The 25,108-nt window shown below is 40.7% G+C and overlaps 3 protein-coding genes across 5 annotated transcripts; 2 read left to right on the forward strand and 1 right to left on the reverse strand.

Moving 5' to 3' along the window:
* The first annotated feature begins 202 nt into the window (after positions 1–202).
* LOC146709837 (cytokine-inducible SH2-containing protein-like) lies at positions 203–2,775 on the forward strand. 2 transcript variants are annotated; one of them, XM_085457015.1, is made up of 4 exons: positions 203–545; positions 851–948; positions 1,364–1,527; positions 1,748–2,775. In XM_085457015.1, exons 2-4 carry the CDS (start codon positions 929–931, stop codon positions 2,242–2,244), a joined length of 681 nt encoding a protein of 226 aa, XP_085313141.1. In that variant the 5' UTR covers positions 203–545; positions 851–928; the 3' UTR covers positions 2,245–2,775. The 2 variants fall into 2 exon arrangements, with proteins under 2 accessions (XP_085313141.1, XP_085313142.1); XM_085457016.1 differs by lacking the exon at positions 851–948.
* Positions 2,446–15,978, reverse strand: hemk1 (HemK methyltransferase family member 1). Its single transcript, XM_085457013.1, is given in 12 exon segments — positions 2,446–3,476; positions 3,478–3,502; positions 3,652–3,762; positions 4,044–4,139; positions 4,781–4,886; positions 4,980–5,029; positions 5,203–5,267; positions 13,557–13,694; positions 13,795–13,888; positions 13,970–14,061; positions 14,148–14,321; positions 15,686–15,978. Coding segments are annotated over 12 exon segments (1,056 nt in total). The 5' UTR covers positions 15,752–15,978; the 3' UTR covers positions 2,446–3,437.
* On the forward strand, positions 15,426–23,993 carry nprl2 (NPR2 like, GATOR1 complex subunit). 2 transcript variants are annotated; one of them, XM_085457007.1, is made up of 11 exons: positions 15,426–15,523; positions 17,049–17,140; positions 17,257–17,425; positions 17,512–17,620; positions 20,274–20,410; positions 20,719–20,816; positions 21,933–21,969; positions 22,518–22,611; positions 22,700–22,817; positions 22,931–23,073; positions 23,163–23,993. In XM_085457007.1, the coding sequence occupies exons 3-11, from the start codon at positions 17,264–17,266 to the stop codon at positions 23,228–23,230; spliced, it is 966 nt and encodes a 321-aa protein (XP_085313133.1). In that variant the 5' UTR covers positions 15,426–15,523; positions 17,049–17,140; positions 17,257–17,263; the 3' UTR covers positions 23,231–23,993. The 2 variants fall into 2 exon arrangements, with proteins under 2 accessions (XP_085313133.1, XP_085313132.1); XM_085457006.1 differs by lacking the exon at positions 15,426–15,523 and adding an exon at positions 16,361–16,801.
* The last annotated feature ends 1,115 nt before the right edge of the window (positions 23,994–25,108 follow it).

Genomic DNA, 25,108 nt, shown 5'->3' on the forward strand with positions numbered 1-25,108 from the left:
AACAACTTGTTTTCTCGAGCGTAATTACTCTAAAGCTCCTAGAAAACCTCTCGCCGTGTTTTTCCACCAGGATCGAGGGAAATCTATATTACTGGAAATAGCCAGTGAGCATTCCTATTATCTTTAATGTCGAGGCGGTGAATTCCCAGAATGAAGCCTCTGTCAGGGCCGCCCGGCGGGGCGGAGTCAAGCTCTGCAATTATTCCTGGAAAGCGACTAGGCAGAAGCTGCCGCGAGGTTCCTGGGAGCGGAGCGCAGGTTCAGCGAAGGCGGGGAGCCGCCGGGTGAAACGAGGGGAGAGATGCCAGAGAAAAACAGCACGGTTCGGGGCGGTTGTCCTGGGAATTAACCGAAACACAAAAAACCCCACACACATATATGTGCGAATCCGGTTTGTCCGTCGAAGGAGCGCTAATAGAGGAGCTGTAGCCCTGCCGCGAAGCGAAACAACCGGCGGCGGTTGGAGCGGAGTGGGAGTTGGTGCGGCCGGCGTGACGTCAGAGCCGCCGGTGCTGCGAGTTCTCAGAATAGACTTCTAGGAAACGGTAAATTTTAAAAGCCAAGCCTTTACACTCTGTCCTTCACACATCGGGATCTCATTCTGGCGACAACACACTCCAACGCAGTGCTGCGGAGAGCTGAGCTTTACAGTAGAGCCGCTTTTAGGTCGTTTCTATTATATTTTATTGTTGTTCTCCTCTCTGCTGATCAGTGTTAAGGACAGGAGCAGAGCCTGTTTGCGTGCACGGAGCTCTTCGGGTTACAATCGAGCTATTCATACATGAAACCCATGTCACCGCGGATTGTTTGTTAGCCAGATTTTTATTTTTTTCCCCTCCTTTTTCTTTAGATACATTTTAGTCTCTGTATGTTTTGATTGTTTTCTGAAGTCCGATTGGATTTAAGCCCAGAGAAGTGAAGAAATAGAATGATTCTTTGTGTACCCGGGTGAGTTGACTTTTCTTTGTCTCTGCTTTCTCTTTGCTCGTCATTGTAAAGAAACCCAGCCGGGAAATTTCAGTTACACACACATATATATATACACTTATATATATATAAATATATAAGTGTAAAATTGCCTTAATTGGCCTTAATTATTATTATTGTTGTTCAGGTGAAAACAAGACAAACGCAAGCCTGTTGCAAGATCTAACGTAACCTTTAAAAAATACTAGTTATTAGTAGTTCATTGTTTAGGTCAGTAGTAAAAATAGGATAAAATGCGATAAAGTCAGTTTTTTGAAAAATAAATAAATCAGCCAAAAATATTAAAATTCCAGGGTTAAAAACAAGGAAGCTGTGATAAATCCTCCTGCTGTGTTTGTTTATGTCTGCTAACTAGTATCTTCCATCTGATTTCCAGTCCTGGAGCTCTTCTGCCCACTACCCCGTCCACTGAATCCCCGCGGGGTATGCGGGCAGGAACTGCAACTCCCACCCCCTGCTTCCAAAGCACCAGTCCACGATGGGACCCCACAAAAGATCTGAGGGCCATTGCCAGCAACTTCTGCTACCTAGAAAATTCAGGTGTGGTTTAAAACATGCTTCACATCTTTCTCATTCCAAAAAAAAGGAGAAAAAAAAAGCATTCCTAAAAATCCTCGATGTGTTCCAGGTATTGTTTGGTACATTTCATTATCTGCTCTGAGAGATTAGTTGATTGTTCATCGCTAAGTAAACATCAGGCTTCATGCAGGACAACACGATCTGTTCACGGTGACTAATATTTAGGAATTTGTGTGTGTAGGATGGTACTGGGGAGCTGTGACTGCAGCCCAGGCCCACACTGCTCTTCAGGAGGCATCTGAAGGAGCCTTTTTGGTACGGGACAGCAGTCACCCTCTGTACATGCTGACCCTGTCGGTCAGAACCGCGCGTGGCCCCACAAGCATACGGATCCAGTACAGCTGCGCCCAGTTTCTGCTCGACTCCAGCTCCCCGGCCAGACCCAGCCTGTCATCCTTCCCCAGCGTTCCCAGTCTGGTGCAGCACTACATGGGACCAGAGAGAAAGGCAGAGGAGGGAAGAGTGGAGGAGGAGCCTCCTTCAAAAGCCTCTCAGCAGGGCATCCAGCAGACCACAGTGGTACTAAAACTCAAGCAGGCTCTGTACAAGCCCCAAAGCCTCCCCTCTCTTCAGCACCTCACACGTCTCGTCATTAACAGACAAACTGACTGTCCCGATCAGCTACCACTCCCAAGGCCCCTGCTGCGTTACTTACAGGACTATCCCTTCAAGGTCTGAGGGGGCGGAGGAGGAGGAGAAAGAGGAGAGGAGGTTCACTGAATCACTATTAATGGCTGAATCTCAGCTTAAGGGGAAAAAAAACAAAAAAAACAACACTTTTAAGCGGGTCCTTTGTGTCCGTAAAAGACATTGCTGCTTCAGCAGTTGGAGGCCAGTTGCAAAAATACTGGACACAGGGTGATGTTTTTGGTGACAAAATGTGTACAAATTCAGTTAATCCTGCTGTGTCTGGTTTCAGACTTAAATTGTTGAGGACTGGATGTCGAAGCACCCCAGGAAAAAGGAAAACAACAACAACAACAAAAACTTGTGAGAAACATGAAGTACTGTACTCTGTTTTATGATGGATGTGGAAAACTGTCCATATCTTCTCCCCTCCTTCATCAGTTCAAGATGTATATAGTTTCCTGAGAAGTACACTGATTACACTGAGACATCTTTTATGCCATTTTATTTTTGTTTTCTCAGTACAGCATCTTTTTGTACCTTTTACATGTGTACGTTTTTGTATTAAAACCACCAGCTGGACTCTTGGCGTGTCATGCTTTTACATTTGTATCCACTTGTTATTCATCTGTGTTGTTTGAAATGCCAAACGTTTCTGTTGTGTTAAGGCTTGCGATCGCCATCACCAACCCCCGCATGACGACTGCTCTTGTGACACTTGTTAGGAAATATTTTCCCTTAAATCACCTTTGAAACACAAAGACTTAGTGGCCTTTAAACTCTAAGTATGCGAGAGAAGCAGATTGTGTGAGGAAGTAAAGGCCGTGCTGCGTGAGCTTTTGCTCAACAATGCACGCAGCTTGCATCTGAGTCAGCGAGAGGACAAGCTGAGGGGAGGACCGTTCGTCAGTGGATTCACAGAACTACTGAATGCTTCCTGGGAGGAGGGTGAGCTTCTGAGAGGGAGGGTTCCGAGAAAAGCTTCGGTAATTACCTTCAGCTTTGGAGCCTGCGTTTTTTTTGTGCCTTCGTGCACACATTTTTTATTGTGACGCAGGATGTGATCACGACTGTTACTAGATTAAAAGTGCAGCGGTGACATGAAAACAATGTGCGCTTGTGCAAATTATGAATGCTGGGTGTTATCAGATCAGTGTGAGCGCGTGCTTGGTGGTTCAGTGGGGGTAGGGGAGCTGAGGCAGCGGCGACCTGAGCTAAAGCCAGCGTAATAGGATCTTAATTTCTCAGTCCAGATCCTGCTTGTGGTCCTTGTTTGACTTCTTCCTTCTGAAGGATGCAGAATCGAGGCCTAGGAAACACAAAAAACGAGCCGGCGTCACTGATGCCCAAACCCCAGACCCCTTAATCAAATCACAGCGATGGCCCTGAAAGTGGGCTCACGCAGAGTGATTTCATATGAAAACTGATATTGATGTAAAGCAGTTTTATTGAACAGACCTGCCGGTGATGTCATGCCGTGCCTCCTTAAACTGCAGCCCGTCCACGTTCCCCTCCACCCACTGTCGAATGAGTGGGGGGTGTCTGGGGTCCACCTCCAAGTAAGCACGACTGTTTCTCACCAGGAAATAAAACAAAAAACCCACAGAAATGGGGTAAAAATTAATCATCAACAGGACTCGATTTTGAAAAGTAACCCTGAGATGAGAGCAGCACATGCCTGGAAGTGCATTCACTGGAAGTCTTTTAGAAAGCTTAACACATTAAAGAGGCAACACGATACATGTGTTTTTCAGAACATGCTGTTCTTGTGACAAGGCGCTTTTGCCTTTAGGAATTGAACACAGGTGTGTCCATCTGTGTGTGAGAGTTGGCTTTTTTTTGGTTTTTACCCATAACTGGACAGAATCTGGGGAGCCAGGGTCAAAATCTGCTTGATCACTTTCAGGCCGTCTTCGCCTCCGTCTAAAGCTGCCGGGTCTTCAAATCTGGGGAGCAGCACACAGCAAAAGCACATACTGTAAAATAGATACAAACATCACATATTTTAAAATGTTTTCTAATGAAATCTGATAAGCTCATTTATTAGATTTACATTTTACATGCAAATTACAGCTAAAAGTAAAGGATGAGTGCACATTTCCTTCACTATGATCATTTCTTCTAATTTAAAGATCCCAACATTGATTAAATGGTCAGCTACTCATAAATAACATATACTAAACAGTATGTTAATATTGTTATATTGGTTTCATTGTATTTATTAAACAGCTTTAACAAATACAATGTTTAACAAATTGTAACAATTGTACAATTTTTTATAAATACAACTGTATTTGTAAGCAACCTAAAACAGTAAATTCTGCTTGGTTTTATATGCCCAGAGATTATCTTTCATAAATCTTTTACAGTTTCATATATTTCCACCTTCTCCTATAAACCCAACAGATGAATGCTTAATGACATTGTAATTACTCACAATTATTTAAACAATACAACCTTAATAGCTCACTCTAAAGATTTGTACATTCTGCATTTAATAACAACTTTTACGAATCCAACTGAATAAAGCTTTTTTTAATGTTAAACATAGACAGGTTTAATATATATAAAATGAGAATTTAGTCACCTTAAAATTTCAGGTTCAAGGGACACCATGTCTTCTGAAAACAGGTACGGAGGGTTACTGACCAAAGTTGTAACTGGCCTAATGAGACTGAGCAGAGTTTCTGCATCTGATAAAAAACAAAACAAAACAAAAGAATCTTTTTATCAGCAGAGGGATCAGCTTTGTTATTTAGAAAAAAACATGCAAAACTTTCACTGACCCTTCATGACATCGATGTGATGAATCTCTAATCTATCCTCAAGTCCCAATCTGCAGACGAAAATCCTTTTTCAGATTTTATGAAATCTTTATAACAATGTAATGTAATCTTTATAACAATGTAATGTAATCTTTATAATAATGTAATGTAATCTTTATAATAAAAATAAATCAATGCTAAAGGACATTTACAACATAGTTTTCATGGGTTGTGCTGCAATTACCTTAGTGCGTTCTCTCTTGTTAAATCCACTGCATCCTGGCTCTGATCCAGGGCGACGCCTTTAAGCTGGAAAACAAAACACAAGAACTAACTTTACGCAGAAGTTTTCTCTCTGTTTTCCTGTATTTGTATGCACGGGAAAATTGGGACATTTTTACTTCTTTATAATCTGATAACAGAAGAGAGTCTAAAATATGCAAACACAATATCACAGTATAACTGGAGTGCATGTTTGATCAGCTGAGATGAGAAGATGTACATGTGATGTGAGGATAGCAGCTTATCAACTGGAAATCTATAACTAATGATTTATCATATCAGTTATCCTATTGATTTTTTTCCCTGTTAATCAATGTGGCTCGGCTACAGGGAGGGGTGGAGCGGGGGGTTCAGTGTGTTGTGTCAGGGGAGGTTGACCCACACAGCTGTTCTCCATCACCGGGTCATGCCTTCCCTATTTCAGGGGGATGCTGGGACCGGACGAGAGAGCGGTGTGTGCTGCGCAGAGCGAGGCAGCTGGAAAGCTGCACTTTAACTCTGTAAATAAAAAACACTCAACAAACTGTAACACTGTGGTTGTCTGGTCCTTCGCCATTACAGTCTATTAATAGTAAATAAATAAGTCATCACTAAAAAATGAAACATAACATATGGTCATCACAAGCCTCAAAAAAACACTCAATTAGCTCAGCCTAAAGAATCCACTGTCAAATGTTCTTTAGAATAACTAAATGACACATAAAAAGCTGCAGCCTTTGTATCAATACTCACTGTTAGGTTAAGGCAATTTATCTATTTAGACTTAAGCTGACAATAGTAGTGAGCAACACTTTCCAATGGCTATGGGTCAAAAAGCTCAAACAGCAGTTTGAGTGTATAAGGCCATGACATTCACCTGTGTCAGTACCTGACTTTCCCGAGGTGAGCATGGTGTTCCATTCCTCCAGAGGAATTTATTTAACTCAGAGAATTAATGCCAGGATTGAAACTGTTCTCATAACACACGACTGCCCACCAACTTACGTCGGTGTTTTTCGTAATTTGTAATTTTTCTCTAACTGATGCATCACGTTCAGCATCTAAACAAGCTGACATTTGCTTGTTATATGGGATTAGTTTCAAAAATGCTTGGTGCTACAGGAAATGTCACAACTTCCTGAAGAGAACATGAAAGTCTGTACACAACGTTACTGATTGCAAAGAGGATCCTGATCAAAACCACAGATGTTCAAAACACAACCTCATCTGACAGATGTTGATGAGGAAGAAAAAACGTCTGGGTCTTGAGATTTTGCAGACACACGACCACTAACCGCCAGACATTCAGTTTGTAGCTCATTTGGACGCATGACCGTCATGGTGACAGTGTAGGATCAAGCGAATAAGGTCCCGGTCACACAGGCTTAAAGACCTGTCAGTGACCATCTGGCAACCTCCGGGTCATGGAGGAATAATGAGTTTACCCTGACCGATTGCAAGTGGTTGCTGAAGGCTGATGGCAGTCGCTGGGAAAATAACTGTTAAAGCTGCAGCCACTCATGCCTAAAGACCGGACTCTTTATGGCGTTATTTTTGTGCCACTATTCTGAGCGCACATAAAAAAAAATTTTGCAGGTGCAAGTGTTGCATTTTGAGGAGAAATTTATTTTGAGTGAAGAAAAGCTACATTTGAGTGAACAAAATTCATTGCTGCGTGCAAAAACTGTGTTTGCTGTTATCCCCACACACACAATAGCAGCCCCTCTCGCTCAGTTTTTGCATTTGAGCTCGCTCGCTATGTGTGCTCTCAACATTTCTGCCCGTGCGCATTCAACTCTTTCTGTACGCCATGTGCCACAAAACCAGCCAATCACAGACTTGGATGCAAAAAAATCTGATTGGCTTTTTGGTCTCCAATCAGCTCGAAATGACGAAATGCAATATCCCAGAATCCATTTCGTCCAAACTCAAATGAGGCAGTGGCGGAGTTTGAAATATCACTCTTTCTGGGTTACAAAATAAACTTTTAAGATATTTTCATACGATAATGGTTCTGTGTAAACTTCAAAAACCTGCTCGATTTATCAAGACATCACATATTTGCAAAAGTGCTCTAATGTTTTCGGAGATGCCTGTTACCCACCAGCTGACCGCATAGCTGGACTGGCTATTGCGCATACCGGACATTTGCCCGGTGGGCCGATGGTGATCTTTCATTTTTATGTTTGCTTGTTTGTTTTTGTAATGGTATAAACAATGAAAGGTGGTGGATTAGCCAATTGGCTAATCAACTCTGGGCTGGACCAATTACAATACATCCTTATTGAGGTGAAAAGGAACGCGATTAGTCCCGTACTTCAGCTAGAATGAAAAAAGACACAAAGCTGGAGTTATTCTGTGTTTTTGCTGTACAACTGCCTGTTCTTCTCTCATTCTCTCCCCTCCCTCTCTTGTTGCTACTTCAATCATGAAACTGATCAATGATCAGCTGATGTCTCTCTTGTTTGTTTATCGCCCACTTTGCACCAGAAACAGGAAACCAGCGGATGTTGCGCTAAACAACACCAGCACGTTTAAGCTTGATAAGCTGTTGTTAGAATTTATTTAATATTACTTTCTAGTATCAGCTGATGTTTGCCAGAGCCACAGCTGTAAAAGCTGCTGGTCATGATATCGGTTTGGATATGTGGTGAGAGGGAAACATGAAGGTGATACAAATCATACATATATACCAACAAGACAGTGTACATCACTGTGACAACAGCGTTTGTTTTCATTCAAAAGCTTTATGGTTTTTCCTACAATACCTGGTGGTGTAGTCGGCCGATTTTTTGTCAGTTCAGCCTTATACTATGTTTAACCCGAGTGACCACCCGGTCAGCTGGTGGGTAACAGGCATCTCCGAAAACATTAGAGCACTTATGCAAATATGTGATGTTTTGATAAATCGAGCAGATATTTGACGTTTACACAGCACCATTCTCGCATGAAAATATCTTAAAAGTTTATTTTGTGACCCAGAAAGAGTGATATTTCAAACTCCACCACTCTGTGTTCCTCTGCCACTGCCTCGTTTGAGTTTTGGACAAAATGGATTCTGGGATATTGCATTTCGTCATTTCGATCTGATTGGAGACCAAAGTAGCCGATCAGATTTTTTTGCATCCAAGTCTGTGATTGGCTGGTTTTGTGGCACAAATATAACGGCATACAGAAAGAGTTGAACGCACACGGGCAGAAATGTTGAGGGTTGCTATTGTGTGTGTGTGGATAATAGCAAACCCTGAAATACAGTTTTTGCACGCAGCAATGAGTTTTGTTCACTCAAATTTAGCTTTTCTTCGCTCAAAATAAATTTCTCCTCAAAATGCAACACTTGCACCTACAATTCTTTTTTTCACGTGCGCTCAGAATAGTGGCACAAAAATAAAGCCATAGACTCTGACCCCTGACAACCACCTGTTGCTAGGGAAAAACATGTATTCTCTGACTGGTTGGCACAAAACTCGTTGTGATTGCTTTGTGTTACAGCATATTGCTGTGATCATAGTTTGAATGGAAGTGACAGACCTGTCTACAAACTAGTGCGAATAATTCGATGATAAAAAATTCTCGACACAAATTCTTTGACTCGATGCTTCGTTTAACACTTGGCTCTGAAGCATGTGTTAAACATTGTAAACGAAAGTGTTTCCCCCTCATTTGCGACTAAAAACAGTCCTACAATAGAGATATTTCATCACAGGATCCCTAAAAATAACTATAATAATAGTAGTAATGATAATAGATTTTAATATTATTTTCTGACATTGTCTTCTAACGCTATATTTTGCTACAGTGGGGCAAAAAAGTATTTAGTCAGCCACCGATTGTGCAAGTTCCCCCACTTAAAATGATGACAGAGGTCAGTAATTTGCACCAGAGGTACACGTCAACTGTGAGAGACAGAATGTGAAAAAAAATCCATGAATTCACATGGTAGGATTTGTAAAGAATTTATTCGTAAATCAGGGTGGAAATAAGTATTTGGTCACCTCAAACAAGGAAAATCTCTGGCTCTCACAGACCTGTAACGTCTTCTGTAAGAAGCTTTTCTGTCCCCCACTCGTTACCTGTATGAATGGCACCTGTTTGAACCCATCATCTGTATAAAAGACACCTGTCCACAGCCTCAAACAGTCAGACTCCAAACTCCGCCATGGCCAAGACCAAAGAGCTTTCGAAGGACACCAGGAAAAGTATTGTAGACCTGCACCAGACTGGGAAGAGTGAATCTACAATAGGCAAGCAGCTTGGTGTGAAAAAATCAACTGTGGGAGCAATCATCAGAAAATGGAAGACATACAAGACCACTGATAATCTCCCTCGATCTGGGGCTCCACGCAAGATCTCATCCCGTGGGGTCAAAATGATCATGAGAACGGTGAGCAAAGATCCCAGAACCACACGGGGGGACCTGGTGAATGACCTGCAGAGAGCTGGGACCAAAGTAACAAAGGTCACCATCAGTAACACACTACAACGGCAGGGAATCAAATCCCGCAGTGCCAGACGTGTTCCGCTGCTGAAGCCAGTGCATGTCCAGGCCCATCTGAAGTTTGCCAGAGAGCACATGGATGATACAGCAGAGGATTGGGAGAATGTCATGTGGTCAGATGAAACCAAAGTAGAACTTTTTGGTATAAACTCAACTCGTCGTGTTTGGAGGAAGAAGAATACTGAGTTGCATCCCAAGAACACCATACCTACTGTGAAGCATGGGGGTGGAAACATCATGCTATGGGGCTGTTTTTCTGCCAAGGGGACAGGACGACTGATCCGTGTTACGGACAGAATGAATGGGGCCATGTATCGTGAGATTTTGAGCCAAAACCTCCTTCCATCAGTGAGAACTTTGAAGATGAAACGAGGCTGGGTCTTCCAACATGACAATGATCCAAAACACACCGCCCGGGCAACAAAGGAGTGGCTCCGTAAGAAGCATTTGAAAGTCCTGGAGTGGCCTAGCCAGTCTCCAGACCTCAACCCCATAGAAAATCTGTGGCGGGAGTTGAAAGTCTGTGTTGCTCGGCGACAGCCCCAAAACATCACTGCTCTCGAGAAGATCTGCATGGAGGAATGGGCCAAAATACCAGCTACTGTGTGTGCAAACCTGGTAAAGACCTATAGTAAACGTTTGACCTCTGTTATTGCCAACAAAGGTTATGTTACAAAGTATTGAGTTGTATTTTTGTTATTGACCAAATACTTATTTTCCACCCTGATTTACGAATAAATTCTTTACAAATCCTACCATGTGGATTCATGGATTTTTTTTTCACATTCTGTCTCTCACAGTTGAAGTGTACCTCTGGTGCAAATTACTGACCTCTGTCATCATTTTAAGTGGGGGAACTTGCACAATCGGTGGCTGACTAAATACTTTTTGCCCCACTGTAACTCCTCTACTGAAGAGTGAAAACTGCCCAGCGTTGTTGTACGTTTTTCGTTGCTGCGGCAGAAAGAAGATGGAGAGGCAATTTCATGACACAAATAAGTGATGCAGACTCAAAACAAACTTTAACTGAAATATAGCAAAAGTGCAAACTGTTCTGATAATGCAGGGGCGATGTTGTGACTTCTCTAAATAACGTCAAAAATGTTAGCTAAAGTAGCCTAAGTCACTCGAAATTATTAGCTAATTGTAGCTTTCGGAGCCATTAGTCTGCTGGTATATCGCTAGCTGCCAGCAAAAGGGGCTGATGTAGTTTATTATTTTAGTTTGTTATAGATGTCTATTCCTGTTCTGTGCTTCATTGTTTGTCTACAGTACAGCTCCAGATCCAACTGAGAGCATGTCAAAAGGAAATCTGTGTCCAGTAGCAGCCTTTATTCAGTCTGAATATTGTTCTAAACATGGATCAGTTTATGCCTTTTATTGGTTTTAAATTCTGTTTCACTGTTACATTCAACCTTTGGTTGACAGCATAGTCTCAGAGAGGAGCAGAGAGGGAGAGGAAGGGAGAAAAGGAGAGAAAGAGAGAAAAAAATAAACAGGCAAGAGTGAACATGTATATTTCAAAGGGAGTGTAGCTTCTGTTTTGCCCATTTTCTTTCATGACGAAATGTTTCTCCTTGTGTCTAGGATGGTTCTTTCCAGGTATTCCAGATTCCTCCAACAGAATAAACATGTGCAGTTAGTGGGGTTAGGTTAACTGTGAGTGTGAATGGTTGTGTGTAGGGCTGCTCAATTAATCGAATTTTAATCACGATTACGATCTGGGCTTTCAACGATCATTAAAAATGACTGAGCCGATTATTAGCCCCTCCCTCGTGCTTTACTCTCGCGCTGCTCCATGTGGCAAATCCTTGCATATGAAACCGGAGGAGTTGTACTTACATCTTATGCCATCAGCTTAAGTGACGGAAGTGACGTCATTTTCGCGGAAAATGTAGTTTTTTACTTGTAGGCCTTAAAAGCCTATACTGGTGTTTTTATAAGTCATGTTAACTTTTCTGAATAGTTTCTGGGATGCTTAGAACTCGAATTGCTCAGCTGGAAATAGTTTATTTTGATGCACCTGCTGTTTTCTTTCCAAATTTGCATCATAGGATTGTTTTTTGTTTTTCCTGTAGTATATAAAAATTGCTGTATCTCCAAAATAAAACTATGAAGACACTTAAAATAAATTTTCTGTGGTGGGAAACTATTTTTTTGCAACTTTTTTGTATTTAAAGTTTTGAGGGATAAACCTCTTAAATTTCCCCAAGTAGAAATATATGTAAAAAAAACAAAACAAAAACAATTGTCAATTTCTTTTGTAGTTTATTGCACTTTTTTGCAATTAATGTAGTTACTATGGACTTAATGCATACATATTATTAAAATATGGGCTATAACAGTTGTATTGATGTATAGCAACTTGAAATGCTCCCAAAAATGGCACTACAGCATGTAAAAAAAAAGTAATATAAGCTCTGGCGGACTTGGTTCTATGGTAGGTCTTAAAGGGTTAAATAAATATCGTCAAATAATCGAGATCTCAATTTCAGTGAAAATAATCGTGATTATCATTTTTGCCATAATCGAGCAGCCCTAGTTGTGTGTCAGTGTTAGCCCTGTGACAGTCTGGCAATGTCCTAAATAATACCTGCAATAATATCAAATATTGCGTTAGTTAAATTACAAAAATATTTAAAAATATAAAAATGAAATCTTTTTTCAAAAGCCAACAAAAGTGCACACAGGCCATAAAACTCCGATCCACTGACCTAAGGGTTGTTAGGTGGAACACTGAATTATTATTAATATAAATTATTAAAATCTACACTATCATAACGTCTGGATTTAGCAGCACAAAAACTTGCCTCTTGTTAATGTCCGAAATCTTTCCAAGAAAATAAAGTAAAGGTACATTTTTATGCCTTAGTCTGGACTTCATATATGTCTTATTTTATTTAATTTGAGAATGTAATTTTAATATTACACGTGCACACCGTCAAAGGGTTTATTTGGTTTGTTTTTTTGTTTGTTTTTTGACAAATGTATGCAGTTAAAATATAAACATTGCAATTTCTAAAATGGAAACTAATGAGGTGAGGTGTTCCGGGCATGTCCCACCAGGAGGAGGCCCCGGGGCAGACCCAGGACACGCTGGAGAGATTATATCTCTCAGCTGGCCTGGGAACGCCTTGGTGTCCCCCCGGACAAGCTGGAGGAGGTGGCTGGGGAGAACGAGGTCTGGGCTTCTCTGCTTGGGTGGCTGCCCCCGTGACCCGGATAAGCAGAAGAAAATGGATGGATGGAAACAGTTAATTTTGAAAGGTCTGTGTTTATTCTCTTTTGAATATTTATTATCGTTCATTGATATGACAGAAGTGTTTCTTATACGATTACTTATTTCCAGTCTGAATCACACTATTTCAATTTTTTTACCGCTCAGCTCGTAGTTAGCGAGTATTTGCAGACAAACATTAAAAACTTTGACGGCTGCCAGCTCCACCCCTCACGACACATCAACTCCTGTCAGTTGCACACGTGGTATAAATGTAAAAATGTATACTTCAGGTGACCTACTTCTCGAGTTATCGCATTCACAAGATTTGCAGAAAACCTGACCTCAATGAAATTCAATTTCAATCAGTGAGGGTAGAAATGAGAACCAGTCATAGGAATACACATTTTTCCCTAGCAACCAGTGGTTATATCACGACCAATGAGAAACCTCAATATACTGCATATATTTCACTGTTGTAATGAAAAATTTGACTCATTGTCAGTGTATTAAGACCCAAAGTGAGGGGTAATACATTAATAAGTTAAACAGCCTTTTTCCTGTGGGGTCCCTTATTGTAATTCCACTCGTCTGAAATCTTACGAGAAGCACAAAATTCTACCTGAGGCAGACTCTTCAGCAGGCTAAGAGAAATGGCACCAGACCCACATCCCACTTCCAGGCACGTAGGCTCCGTCTCAGCAGGCACTCCCATCTCAGTCTTCATCTGCAGATCATTGAGCACCAGCTCGACCAACTCCTGCATCAGCAAAGACGAAATAAAAATCACATTTCGGCTTATTCGTGATCATTTGCTGGGTCTTCACTGCGAGCATGCACTGCCTCGTCTTTTCTTTTACCTCCGTTTCAGGTCGTGGTATGAACACAGGAGGCCTCATCTTCAGCGTCAGGTCCCTGAAGTCCCACTCTTCAATCACGTACTGCACGGGCATCCTAACCCAAACATGCAACATTGTAAATATTTTAATTGAAAATCACTGAAATGCATATAGAGAGATCTATGCACAAACTCACCTGGAGAGACGTGTGGTGCAGAGCTTCCATATCTGCTCTGTTTGTTCTCGGCTGAGAAACTCTGTTAATCTCTCCTGCTCAAGACTTTCTATCTGGATAAAGAAACGCTATGTGAACTTGATCCACGTTTACTGCATGTCAGTGCAAGTGCTGAGGCAATGTAGATTTTGCAAATTACAGTTTTAGCTCCGAGGAGATGAGCAATGATGTACTGGCTGGACTGCTCAGGCTCCGTCACACCTCTCTCCTCAAAGCGCCTCTTCCATAACTTCACCGCCTGAAGTGGTGTAATCCTGCCTGCGGGTAAGGCTGGAGCGCTGCATGTACGGACAGCTTGGGACTTCCAAAGTACCTAAAAGCATGACATTTAGGATTTATTTTTATAGCGAGCATTATCGCCTTTATTTTGATAGTGAAGCAGTGTGGAGTAGAAAGGAAAGAAGGGAGAAAGGACGAGGGAAGGCACACAGTAAAGGGCTGAGGGTTGAACTCAAACCCAGGCTGCTGAGTTCTGAACCATATGGCACATGTTCACCAGCTCAACCAGGGAGCCAAACTGGCACCTGTCGCATTTAAGTTCAAATAAAATTTCCAAGTATCAACTGCAGTTTTTTAACACTGATGTTAGACTCCCATTAAGCATTTCCTCGGGGGAATTTCCAGCAACTTTGGAAATCATCACGATTTATTTTAGATCAAACCTCAGACACCACTCACGATTACTCATAACACGTGTCTAGCTGACAAGTCATAAATAATTTTCACTTCCTCCCTATAACCAAGGGGTTAAGAGGGAATCTGTAAGTCAAGTTAACTTACATTAGTTTAATGTAATCCAGTAAGAGAGAAGTGTTATTATTAGTTACTGTATGTGTATGGACAATAATCATTTTGTTTATTTATTTGAGTTATTCAAGCTTATATAGTATTTATTTAGTACAGGTATAAGTTATGTGCCATGATAGATCGAAAGATACTTTACTGATCCTAAAGGGGAAATTACTATGTGATAGTAGCAGCATAAAGAACTATAACCTACAATAAAATTGCTTGAAAGTACCACGGGCCCATAATAAAGGCCTTATAATGTGAAGTAGTGCAAAATTTTATATGCAACAGCGATTTTAAAAAATGAAGCAAAAGAAAGACAAATAAATACAAAATAAGGCTGGGATTGTGCAAAAAAAAATTTATACTGGGATATAGAAGTGCAAACGGCTTCAATAAATAACAAGTACAATTTCAAATCCAACAGACAGCAAGCAGCAGGAAGGTTTGATACTGATAAGTCTGAGGAATACGGACAGGTGTGTTCGCCTGTCAACAAGCAGGAGAGCTTTTGTAAAGCTTTATCGAGAACTGCAGGAATGTTTTCCTGAAGGCTTGACTCAGTCTGAGCTCTGCTGCCTCTGTGTGTGCCTGCCACTTTATTTTGTTAAAAAGAAGATAACAGAAAACAGATTTGGTCCAGTTGCGTCAATGGAAATCAACTGATAAACAGATCAAGAAACTCATTTGACCTGGTCTGTGCTTACAGGTGCGCCAGTTTGTAATGTGAGTAATATTTCCAGTTAGGAAGGCAACAGGAACAGGTTTGGACTGTTGGTTGGTTTTTAAAGCCGTGACACTGTCATGTTTTTGTTTGTTCAACACTTTGGACGCAACGTGTCGACTTCCCGGAAAAAAATAAATAAAAAAAATAACTTGACCAGTTACCTTTGGTCCACTACTCCTGCACCCAAAACATCTGTAGTAGCTTGTACTCAGCGACCTTCTCCACATGGTTAACAGTATTAAGTCTTTACATCGTTATTCATTGGGTTTCCGGAGTCTATGCGCTCTCGGGCTGAACTCGCTGCATGGCGGCAGTAGTCTGTTAGATCAGCATGCTACACTTTACGGTCCTGTATGAAATTCAAACATTTTTCTGTGTCGGAACAACAAGCTAACTGGCAGGGCTCGTACTGTGTCCTGCACGCGGCACAGAGAGCGACTGCGGCGCAGTCTGCGCAGCGCTGACGCCACTGAACGACGTTGCCTTCACGGACTGTAAAACATATAAAGCTACACCGTCACATACGTTAAGTCTGTAAAGTAAGATGGTAAAATAGCATCTATAAATGTAAAAGTCATTAGCAAGTAATAAAAGTAATATTACATTTGGTAAATACTATTATTCGAAACCTTTAAATTGTCTAAAAGGGAAATTTTCCTTAGTGTTGCGCAATTGTTCAGGGCCCAATACTTTAAAGCGTTTTTATACGACAACAGAGTTCGTGTTACTTTTATATTAATTTTAAAACATTATTGGTGCTACATACGCCACGACTTCCTCTGTCTTATTGTTGCCTTTACAGTTTTTGCGACGTCAATTTTTATTCTAAAGCTAAGTTACTGGGTGTCCCTGAAGGCGATATTATTGTTGTTCTTCCCTGTCTGGTTTTTGCATGCGTTGATGTGTCGAGTTATTGAATAGTTTGATGCCTGAGTGACCATAACCTCTGCTTAATACATTAATAACAGATTTTATAGGGCGTCTCTTAACTTTAGACCTGCGTTTAAGTACCTAAGGACGTCGCTAAGTTGTCTTTAAACGTTAAAGCTATATGCTAGCTCATGCTGCTGTAAATAAACTGGGAAGATCCACAGTAGACACACAGGAGATACCTTGTTAACGCAATTTGGGGCAAGTTAATAGGACTCAGCAGGGTTTACACACCTCTGGATTAGTTCTCCATGAGGATAAAATCTATGATGGGCATGCCCACTCGGATAGAGTGTATATTTTTCAGCGAATTTCATCCTACTCTGGGTCCCAAGATAACATATCAGGTAAGTCTGCAGATGGTCTGGTAAAGTAGTTTTATGTTATGTTATTTATTTTATAGCTACTGTCGTTATGATTATCTTTATAAATGCCCCAATTGCGAGCTTGTTCATGACTGAGTGTGTTTTAAACGTGCGAGGCAGGTTTTTAATCCTTCATAGTCATTTGGCATTGACATGTACTCTGCATAATCCTTCTGAGCTCATGTATCGTATTGGGCATAGTTTGTCATACTGTGTCCTCTCCTAACAGGTTCCAGAAGAGTACATCTCACGGGAGCTCTTTGACACCGTTCAGGTTTATATTATCACCAAGCCAGAGCTACAAAACAAATTAATAACAGTGTATGTAGTCTTATTCTGCTCGTCTGTCTCCCTGCCTTGTTTGAAGTCCTTAGTATTTAAATAATAGTGTATTAACTTAATCAACCAATCTCTTTTTTTTTTTTTTTAAATCTTAGCACTGCAATGGGAAAAAAGTTAATTGGCTGCCCAGTGTGCATCGAACATAAGAAATATAGCCGAAATGCCCTCCTGTTTAACCTCGGCCTTGTTTGCGATGCCCGAACCAATACTTGCAGCCTCGAGCCTATTGTTAAGAAGCTATCTGGATACCTTACAACTCTGGAGGTAAAGAGTATCACATTTTCACATGTTCACGTGATCGCTTTCTTCGGGATGATTCCTTAGAGATTTTCTGTCTTGTTGTGTTGCAGCTGGAGAGCGGCTTTATATCCAAAGAGGAGAGCAAACAGAAGCTTTTACCCATTATGTCAACTTTGTTAGAGGATCTTAATGCCACGGGAGCCTGCACCCTACCCATTGGTATTATTTGGCATCTTACTGGCTATAAGTTTTATCTGTGGCAAGGAGCAATATATCTTTTTAATATATAGCTGTGGTCAGACGTTTACACACATTCATCATGGGCATGAATGTCATGGTAATTTTGTACTGTTTCATTGAACTGTTCTTTTTTCCAGGGTGGAATTATTTTAAATCTTTAATGACTTAAAAAGACAAGAATTTGGCACACAAGTTAGAACTTATTTTGGATGTTCTCTAATCCACACAGGGCCAGAAGTATATACATAACTTAAATATACACACTCACTTAAATCTTTTAATAAGTGGTGCTGAAGTTTCTACAATGTCTTTTAACTCTCCGAGACTAACTTCTTGTTAGTGATCATGATTTACATGATTTTTCTGGTACGTTTTCTTTTCCAGCATAAAAATGCTTGTTTGACATCACCCATTAGATTGCCAATACTCAGAACAATGGGTGTAGGAAGGGAAATTATAGATTTCCCTTCCGCAAGTTTGACTGCAGATTCCAAGATAATCTGTTTAAACAACTACATGTAAGTACAATGTATTCTGATGTGTCAACACTGCTGAAGTCTGGAAGATTGTCACCATCACATAAGAGGAAATTGGTTAGGATTTTCAGGAACAGAACAGGAACCACCAAAGCTCAAAGCAGCCATAAACAGGTGCCAACTAAGAAAGAAGCCCCTACTCCATAGTTGACAGCTGCCCACACAGATAAGCCAAATGCTTTCTGGAGAAAGGTTTTATGGACAGATGAGACAAAGACTGAGCTGCAGTACTGTAAAAAAGTAATTGCTCCCTTCCTGATTTGTCACATTTACATGTTTTAGATCATCAAATAAATTTTAACTGTAGACAAAGACTAAAGACCTGAGTAAATACAAAATGTACACAGCGTTTACAACCGAATCCTGTACAGTCTGTGGGTTTTAGGCTGTGGAGGTCCAAAGTTCAAATGTTCTTCGTCCTCCTACCGTCTACTTTTATAGCTAGGTTAACGTAAATATGATGTTGTGTAATTAAAAATCAGTACATACAGACGCTGCAGAGACTTAAAGCTGTTATCTGGGTAAAGTTAATTACTCCATCAAATATGTCTTGATGCATGCTCAATCATCCAGGTCAGTAAATCCCAAAAGGTTGATTCTACTCATCTGGATGTAGCGTTTTCAATGGAAGAAACGTTTCGTCACTCATCCAAGTGATTGCTTCAGTCTCAGCTGACCACAGGTCTTTGATCAATGGGCATTTATCAGTGGTTGTTGATCAATGGTCATGACAATTTGCATATTAATGATCAAGGAACTGACCTCACAGCGCATTGTTCATTCAGTGGGCTGGTTTCAGTAATTGTGCAAATGTACTGTTTATAAGGTTGGAGAAACCGGCAGTCAGCTGAGACTGAAGAAGTCACTTAGATGAGTGACGAAACGTTTCTCCCATTGAAAAGGCTACATCCAGATGAACAGAATCAACCTTTTGGTACTCCATCAAATACATATTAATATTAGACAATAACTAGAGTAAATACAACATGCATTTTTAAAGTACATTACGGATGCATGCTGTATGTTCATTCCACCCTAGAAAAAGAAAAGCTCAGAGAAATCTTTAAAAGCCCAAAATTGTAATGATCCATGTACTTAGTAATAATGTGACATGTGCTCTGTTACTGTGCTGCAGATCATACTGAAAGTATCATAAACGATAGAGCTGCAGCTGCTCTACTAGACAAATCATGTGATTACGGCATTTCTAAATGAACTAAAGCATCTAGAATAGAATAGAATAGAATGGCCCATTATGTTCATTGCACACGTACAACTAAATTGTGGGTCCTCCACACCAACTGTGCTGGAATAGAATATAAATAGTAAGACAGCAGGAATAAATAACAAGCAGGAGAAATATATACAGGGCAAGATAAAAGCTGATGAGGGTTACTCAGGCCATGACTCTGGTTGGTTGGTGGGTGGGAGGGTAGGGGTGGGGTAGTGTTTGTCAACACTCCGAATGACCCAGGGGAAGAAACTGTTTGTCTGGAGGCGTGGGGCCTGATTTACTGGAGGTTTCGACCAGAGGGCAACGGGTCAAACGGGGATGGCGGGACACGAGGGGTCACCTGTGATGGCCCTGGATATCCTGAGGAAAGAGGATCTCCAGGAGTGGCAGAGAGCAGCCAGTTATGTTTGGGGCAGTATTAATTACCCTCTGCACAGCCTTCCTGGTTTTAGTAGTTGCCCCTGCGTGGCAGACATCCAGGCAGTAGGAGAGCACACTCTTCACTGAGGAGAGCTTTGTTATGCATTATGTTCGCTAACAACAGGTTTTCCAATATCTCTGATAAGCCCTTATCAGCCAACCAACATGCTGGCTGGGTTATGGCCCAAAGTGAAATTATGTGGTTGTTTGGATTGATTAGGTAAAGTCAAGACAAAGCAGTGCCACTATGCAAGCGGCTTTGCTCTGACTGTTACTCTTTTTAGAAATTCAGATGGGAAATGCAGGCTGATGTTTCTGAGTCAAAAATTTTATTTAAGAATTTACCAGCTACACATAGGCAGTATTCACATGTTGGTTGGCAGCAACAGTGTTTTGTTTTTTTTAAACTGCTCTTACTCTTGTTTGTTGTATCCTTTTTAAGATGAGTCTAACACCATTCATCTAAAGCTGATTCAGCTGCGAAAAGACCCCCCAATAGTTCAGGAGTACGACGTGCCAGTCTTTACCCAGTGCAAAGACCATTTTATCAAGTCTCAGTGGGATCTCACCACTCAACAGGTAGGCTTTCAATGTCAACAACCTCTGGCTGCGGCTCTTGAGAGGTATTTGATAGCACTCTAAGAAGTGCTTGGAAGAAAGATCAGTGTTTAAACACTTATCAGCTGTGCTGGAAGTGATATAAGCACGTTTTTATATCCTTTGTTTTATGATTTGAAAGAAGGCATTAGTGCAAGACAAGATGCCCTTTATTGGTACAATACTGTTTTATTGCTTTTATGAGTTAACATGTTTACAGCATTTAGTTACACAGTAATGCAAAAAGCACTACGTGCCTCTAACCCTTATCTATTTGCTGCTAACTGCAGATTCTTCCCTACATCGATGGATTTAGACACATCCAGAAAATTTCTGCTGAAGCAGACGTTGAGCTGAATCTTGTTCGTATTGCAGTGCAGAATCTCCTGTAAGTATTTTTCAGTAAATACAGTTGTACTCTTTAGTAACCTCACACACGTACTGCTTCATCCCAAAACTTTGTTTTATGTTGTTGTTTTGATTAACTGATAAACCAAGTGTGAACGCCTCTGTAAATGCAGAAGTTTTAATAGTTTGCTGTGGACCATTCAGGTGGGAGCTAACACAATCCCACAATCTTCCCGGGACTTCTTGTAGGTTAACATCCCAGCAGATTCACTTCAAGGTCAGGTCGTACAGTACTCAGCGAAACCTTTAACACAAACACACACACACACACACACACACACACACACACTCACACTGACAAGAGCTCAGTTAGCATGTTAAAGTTGATGGCAGCACAATTAGAAAAGACTGAAGAAGTATGGCTTGTTTGGAAGGACTGCTTCTCTGTAAAAGGAGCATGGTGGCACAGTGTAGGTTTGCAAAGTTGGATCTGAACAAACCACAAGACTTCTGAAACAATGTCCTTTGGAAAGATGAGACCAAAAGTGTTGACATTTAACCAGAATGCACAGCGCTGTTTGACAAAACCCAAACACGGCATATCAGCACAAACACCTCGCACCAGCTGTCAAGCACAGTGGTAGAGGGGTGATGTTTTGAACTTTGCAGCCACAGAACCCGGTGACCTTGCAGTCATTGAGTCAACCATGAACTCCTGTGTATCCCAAAATATTCCAAAGTCAAATGTGAGGCCATCGGTCCCAAAGCTACTGTAAGGCTTGGCCAAAACTGGGTTATCTGACAGGACAATGATCCAAAGCACAGCAGCAAATCTGCAACAGAATGACTGAAAAATAAAAGAGTCAGGATGTTGCAATCACCAGTCAAAGTCCAAACCTCAACCTGATTGAAGTGCTGTTGTGGGACCTTCAGAGAGCTGTGCATAAATAAATGCCCACAAACCTCAGTGAATGGAAACATTATAACACAATGACGCGAGAGACTGATAAAGTCATAGAGACAACGATAAGCTGAAGTTATTGCAGCTAAAGGTGGTTTTTCAAGCTACCGAATGAGGGGGGTGTACTTGCATTTTCACTCTGTAGTCAAAATACACTTCAAAAAGATGTATTTACTTCTCTTTTTAACTTCACAGGTACTATGGTGTTGTGACTCTGGTGTCAATTTTCCAGGTATTAAACTAATTTCACATCACACATATATGAGTGTAGTGGAACAGTTTATCAGGGACCATTAGGGCCGATGTTAGTTTTAATTGAGAAGTTGTAATTTTTTTTTCATATAATTCCTTCTGTGTTCTGGAAATGTTTTGTTTTTTTCTGTTTTTGTGAAAGTGAATTTTCTTGTGCAGAAAAACTTTTTTGGGGGGGGGAGCAGTACAGGTTGTAAAGCCGTAAAGCAAGCATCGGTTCTGAAGGCCATTCTGATAAAAGGGTTCATTTATTTCAAAAGAAAGCCAATTTATATATTGCACATTGCTCTCTATGCACCACTTTGAATACAGAATATTAGGGCAGGTTTTTTTAAGTGAGGGAAGGCTAACTGTGCAAGGCCTTTTATTTAAAACTTTAATTTTAATCTTTTCCTCTTTTTTTTTTAACAAATACATTAAATTATTGTCTCTAGTCTTCTGATATTCTGCTGTAAAAAGCAAGCTATTAAAAAGTGGCTAATACTTCCTGATGACTTGTTCTGGTTGCCTTCATGGGTCTTTCTCTAGTACTCTAATGTGTACTGCACCACCCCAAAAGTCCAGAGCCTCATAGATGACAAGTCCATTCAGGAGGAGTGCCTTAACTACGTCACTAAGCAGGGTTAGTTGGGGTCATGACCATTAAAACACGTGTTAATCTTTATTTATTTTGTGACGTTAACTGTGCAGCTTTGCCCTGTCACTTTCAGGTCAGAAACGTGCGAGTCTGAGAGATGTGTTCCAGCTGTATTGTGGGCTAAGTCCGGGAACAACAGTCCGAGACCTTTGCTCACGCTACTCACAGCAGCTTCAAAGGGTCGACGAGAGGTTAGCGTCGCTCAAATGATCAGTTCCTGAAAAGACTTAGCGCTCCTGAAAATTCAGGTCAAAGTGGCACTGGCTCATACTGTATGTGTGTCATGTCACTCGTTTCTCCTAAGGAGGCTGATCCAGTTTGGACTAATGAAGTGTCTTATTCGACGGCTGCAGAAGTATCCCGTGAAGGTGATCCGCGACGAGAGAAGCAGGCCTCCTCGACTCTATACCGGTTGTCATAGTTACGATGAGATCTGCTGCAAAACAGGCAGGGTTTGAAGCCTTCTTTGATTGTTGGACAAAACTTAAGAACTGATGGTGTGAAACAAGTGTGCTTACAATGTCCTAATTTTACAGGGATTACTTACCAGGAGCTTGATGAACGTTTGGAAAACGATCCTAATATTGTCGTGTGCTGGAAGTGATGGGGCAGAAGGGTACAGCAGTGCCTAAGCAGCCAAAGATGCCTTGAACTAGAGAAGGAGGTTTCTTCAATTAACAGAGAAAATAATGAGTAGCGTTTTGCAGTTTTCTTAGCTTAGTTTTGTTCAAAAAAGAAAAAAAACTTGAAAGATTGGATATCACACTCATTATGTGGCTATACAATCCATTCATTAAATGGAAAAAAGGCTAAAAATATCTATTTATGTGGGTTTCATACTTCATACATATTTTGCTATCTTTATTGCTTTGACTCTACTTATAACCCCAAATTCATGTCATTTCTACCGCACAAATAACATTCCAACATAAAAACAGATTGCACTGCCACATATCCTTTAGCTGATTCTACTCATTCCTGGAGGGTTGAAGATCCGTTTGCAGTTAGTTAATGCAATGTTATTAGCATTTGTATTTGAATTTGTACTTTATTTATATGCTGCATTTTTGCTCTAACAGAAGCACTGAAAGCGTTTCTTACTGCAAGATACATCCACCCATTCACACACAGATAAGGGCAGTTTCGGTTCTTTTTTTTACCCAAGGATATTTAAATATGTCTGACCTTCAGATTAGTAGGTGATGAAACATATTATTTATAACTGTTTACAAAATAGTAAAAACTTTTTAATGTAACTTAGCGGCAGTAAAATTCATCATGGGAGTGAAGCCCTGGAACAAGCAGGTACAGTCTTATGTTATCACACTGTGAAGAAAATATTTGAAATAAAATGCTTTGAAATGACACCCGCCATTAATACGTTTTTAATAATAATTTCATGTACTTTTATTTAGAAGGATGACTTGAATTTCATGTTTGCAAGTACTTTTTTCACTACCATATACACTCACCTTAAGAAGCACACCGGTTCAGCTGCTAATAAGATAACACAAATGTCTAATTAGCTAATCACGTGGCAGCAACTCAATACAGACTTGTACTGGGATTTTCCTACACAACCATCACTAGTGTTTACAGAGAATGGCCCAAAAAAAGAGAAAATATTCAGTGAGCGGTACTTCTCTGTGCATAAAGGCCTTTACTAATCCCAGAGGTAAGAAGAAAATGGTCAGACAGCTTTGAGCTGATAAGAGGGCTACAGTAACTCAAATAACCAGTCGTTACAACCAAGGTATTCAGAGGAGCGTTAATGAAAGCACAACATGCCAAATCTTAAAGTAGATGGCCTACAGCAGCAGAAAACAAGGCATCGGGTGCCACTCCTATCAGCTAAGAACAAGAACCTGAGGTTGCAATTCACACAGGCTCGCCAATTTTGGACAACAAGACTGGAAAAATGTTGCCTGGTCTGATCTCAATTTCTGCTGCAACAGTCCAAAAGTGGGTCCAAACCAGTACTAACAGGGTCTATCTAATTGGTGATTTAACAACTTTCTGATATGTACGAACTAGAGTACATTATACGTAAAATAATTTGTTTTGACCAACAACATGAATGATTTAATCCAAATAGTATGGTCTGATTGATTTTTGCCATGAGGACATTGTAGACAGGTGCAGCTGCTACACATTTTTATTTTATTGAATAAAATTCAGCCCTGAAGGACAGACCGTTTTAGTAAAGACTAACTTCATCCAAGGACTGTGAGGAAAAAAGCAGGAAAGTCATCATCATGAGTCACCTGCAGGTTAGGCTGTCTCTCTTTTGCTGCATACTCTGGAGTATGAGCAACAGGGGAAACTTTGAGTCACCAAAAAGAAAATCACTGGAGTATGATGAAGACATCCATTAAAAAGGAACTAGCTACTCTAAAAACTTTGAAACCAGTTGTAACAGGGTGAAGCTGGTAATCAGGTTAATTTACAATAAGCTGGTTATCATAGTTTTGTATTTTACTTT

This window comes from Copadichromis virginalis, linkage group LG5, assembly GCF_057382275.1.
Source record: "Copadichromis virginalis isolate Kocher_CV1m ecotype Utaka linkage group LG5, C_Virginalis_male_GT1.1, whole genome shotgun sequence".
NCBI classification, from domain to species: Eukaryota; Metazoa; Chordata; class Actinopteri; order Cichliformes; family Cichlidae; genus Copadichromis; species Copadichromis virginalis.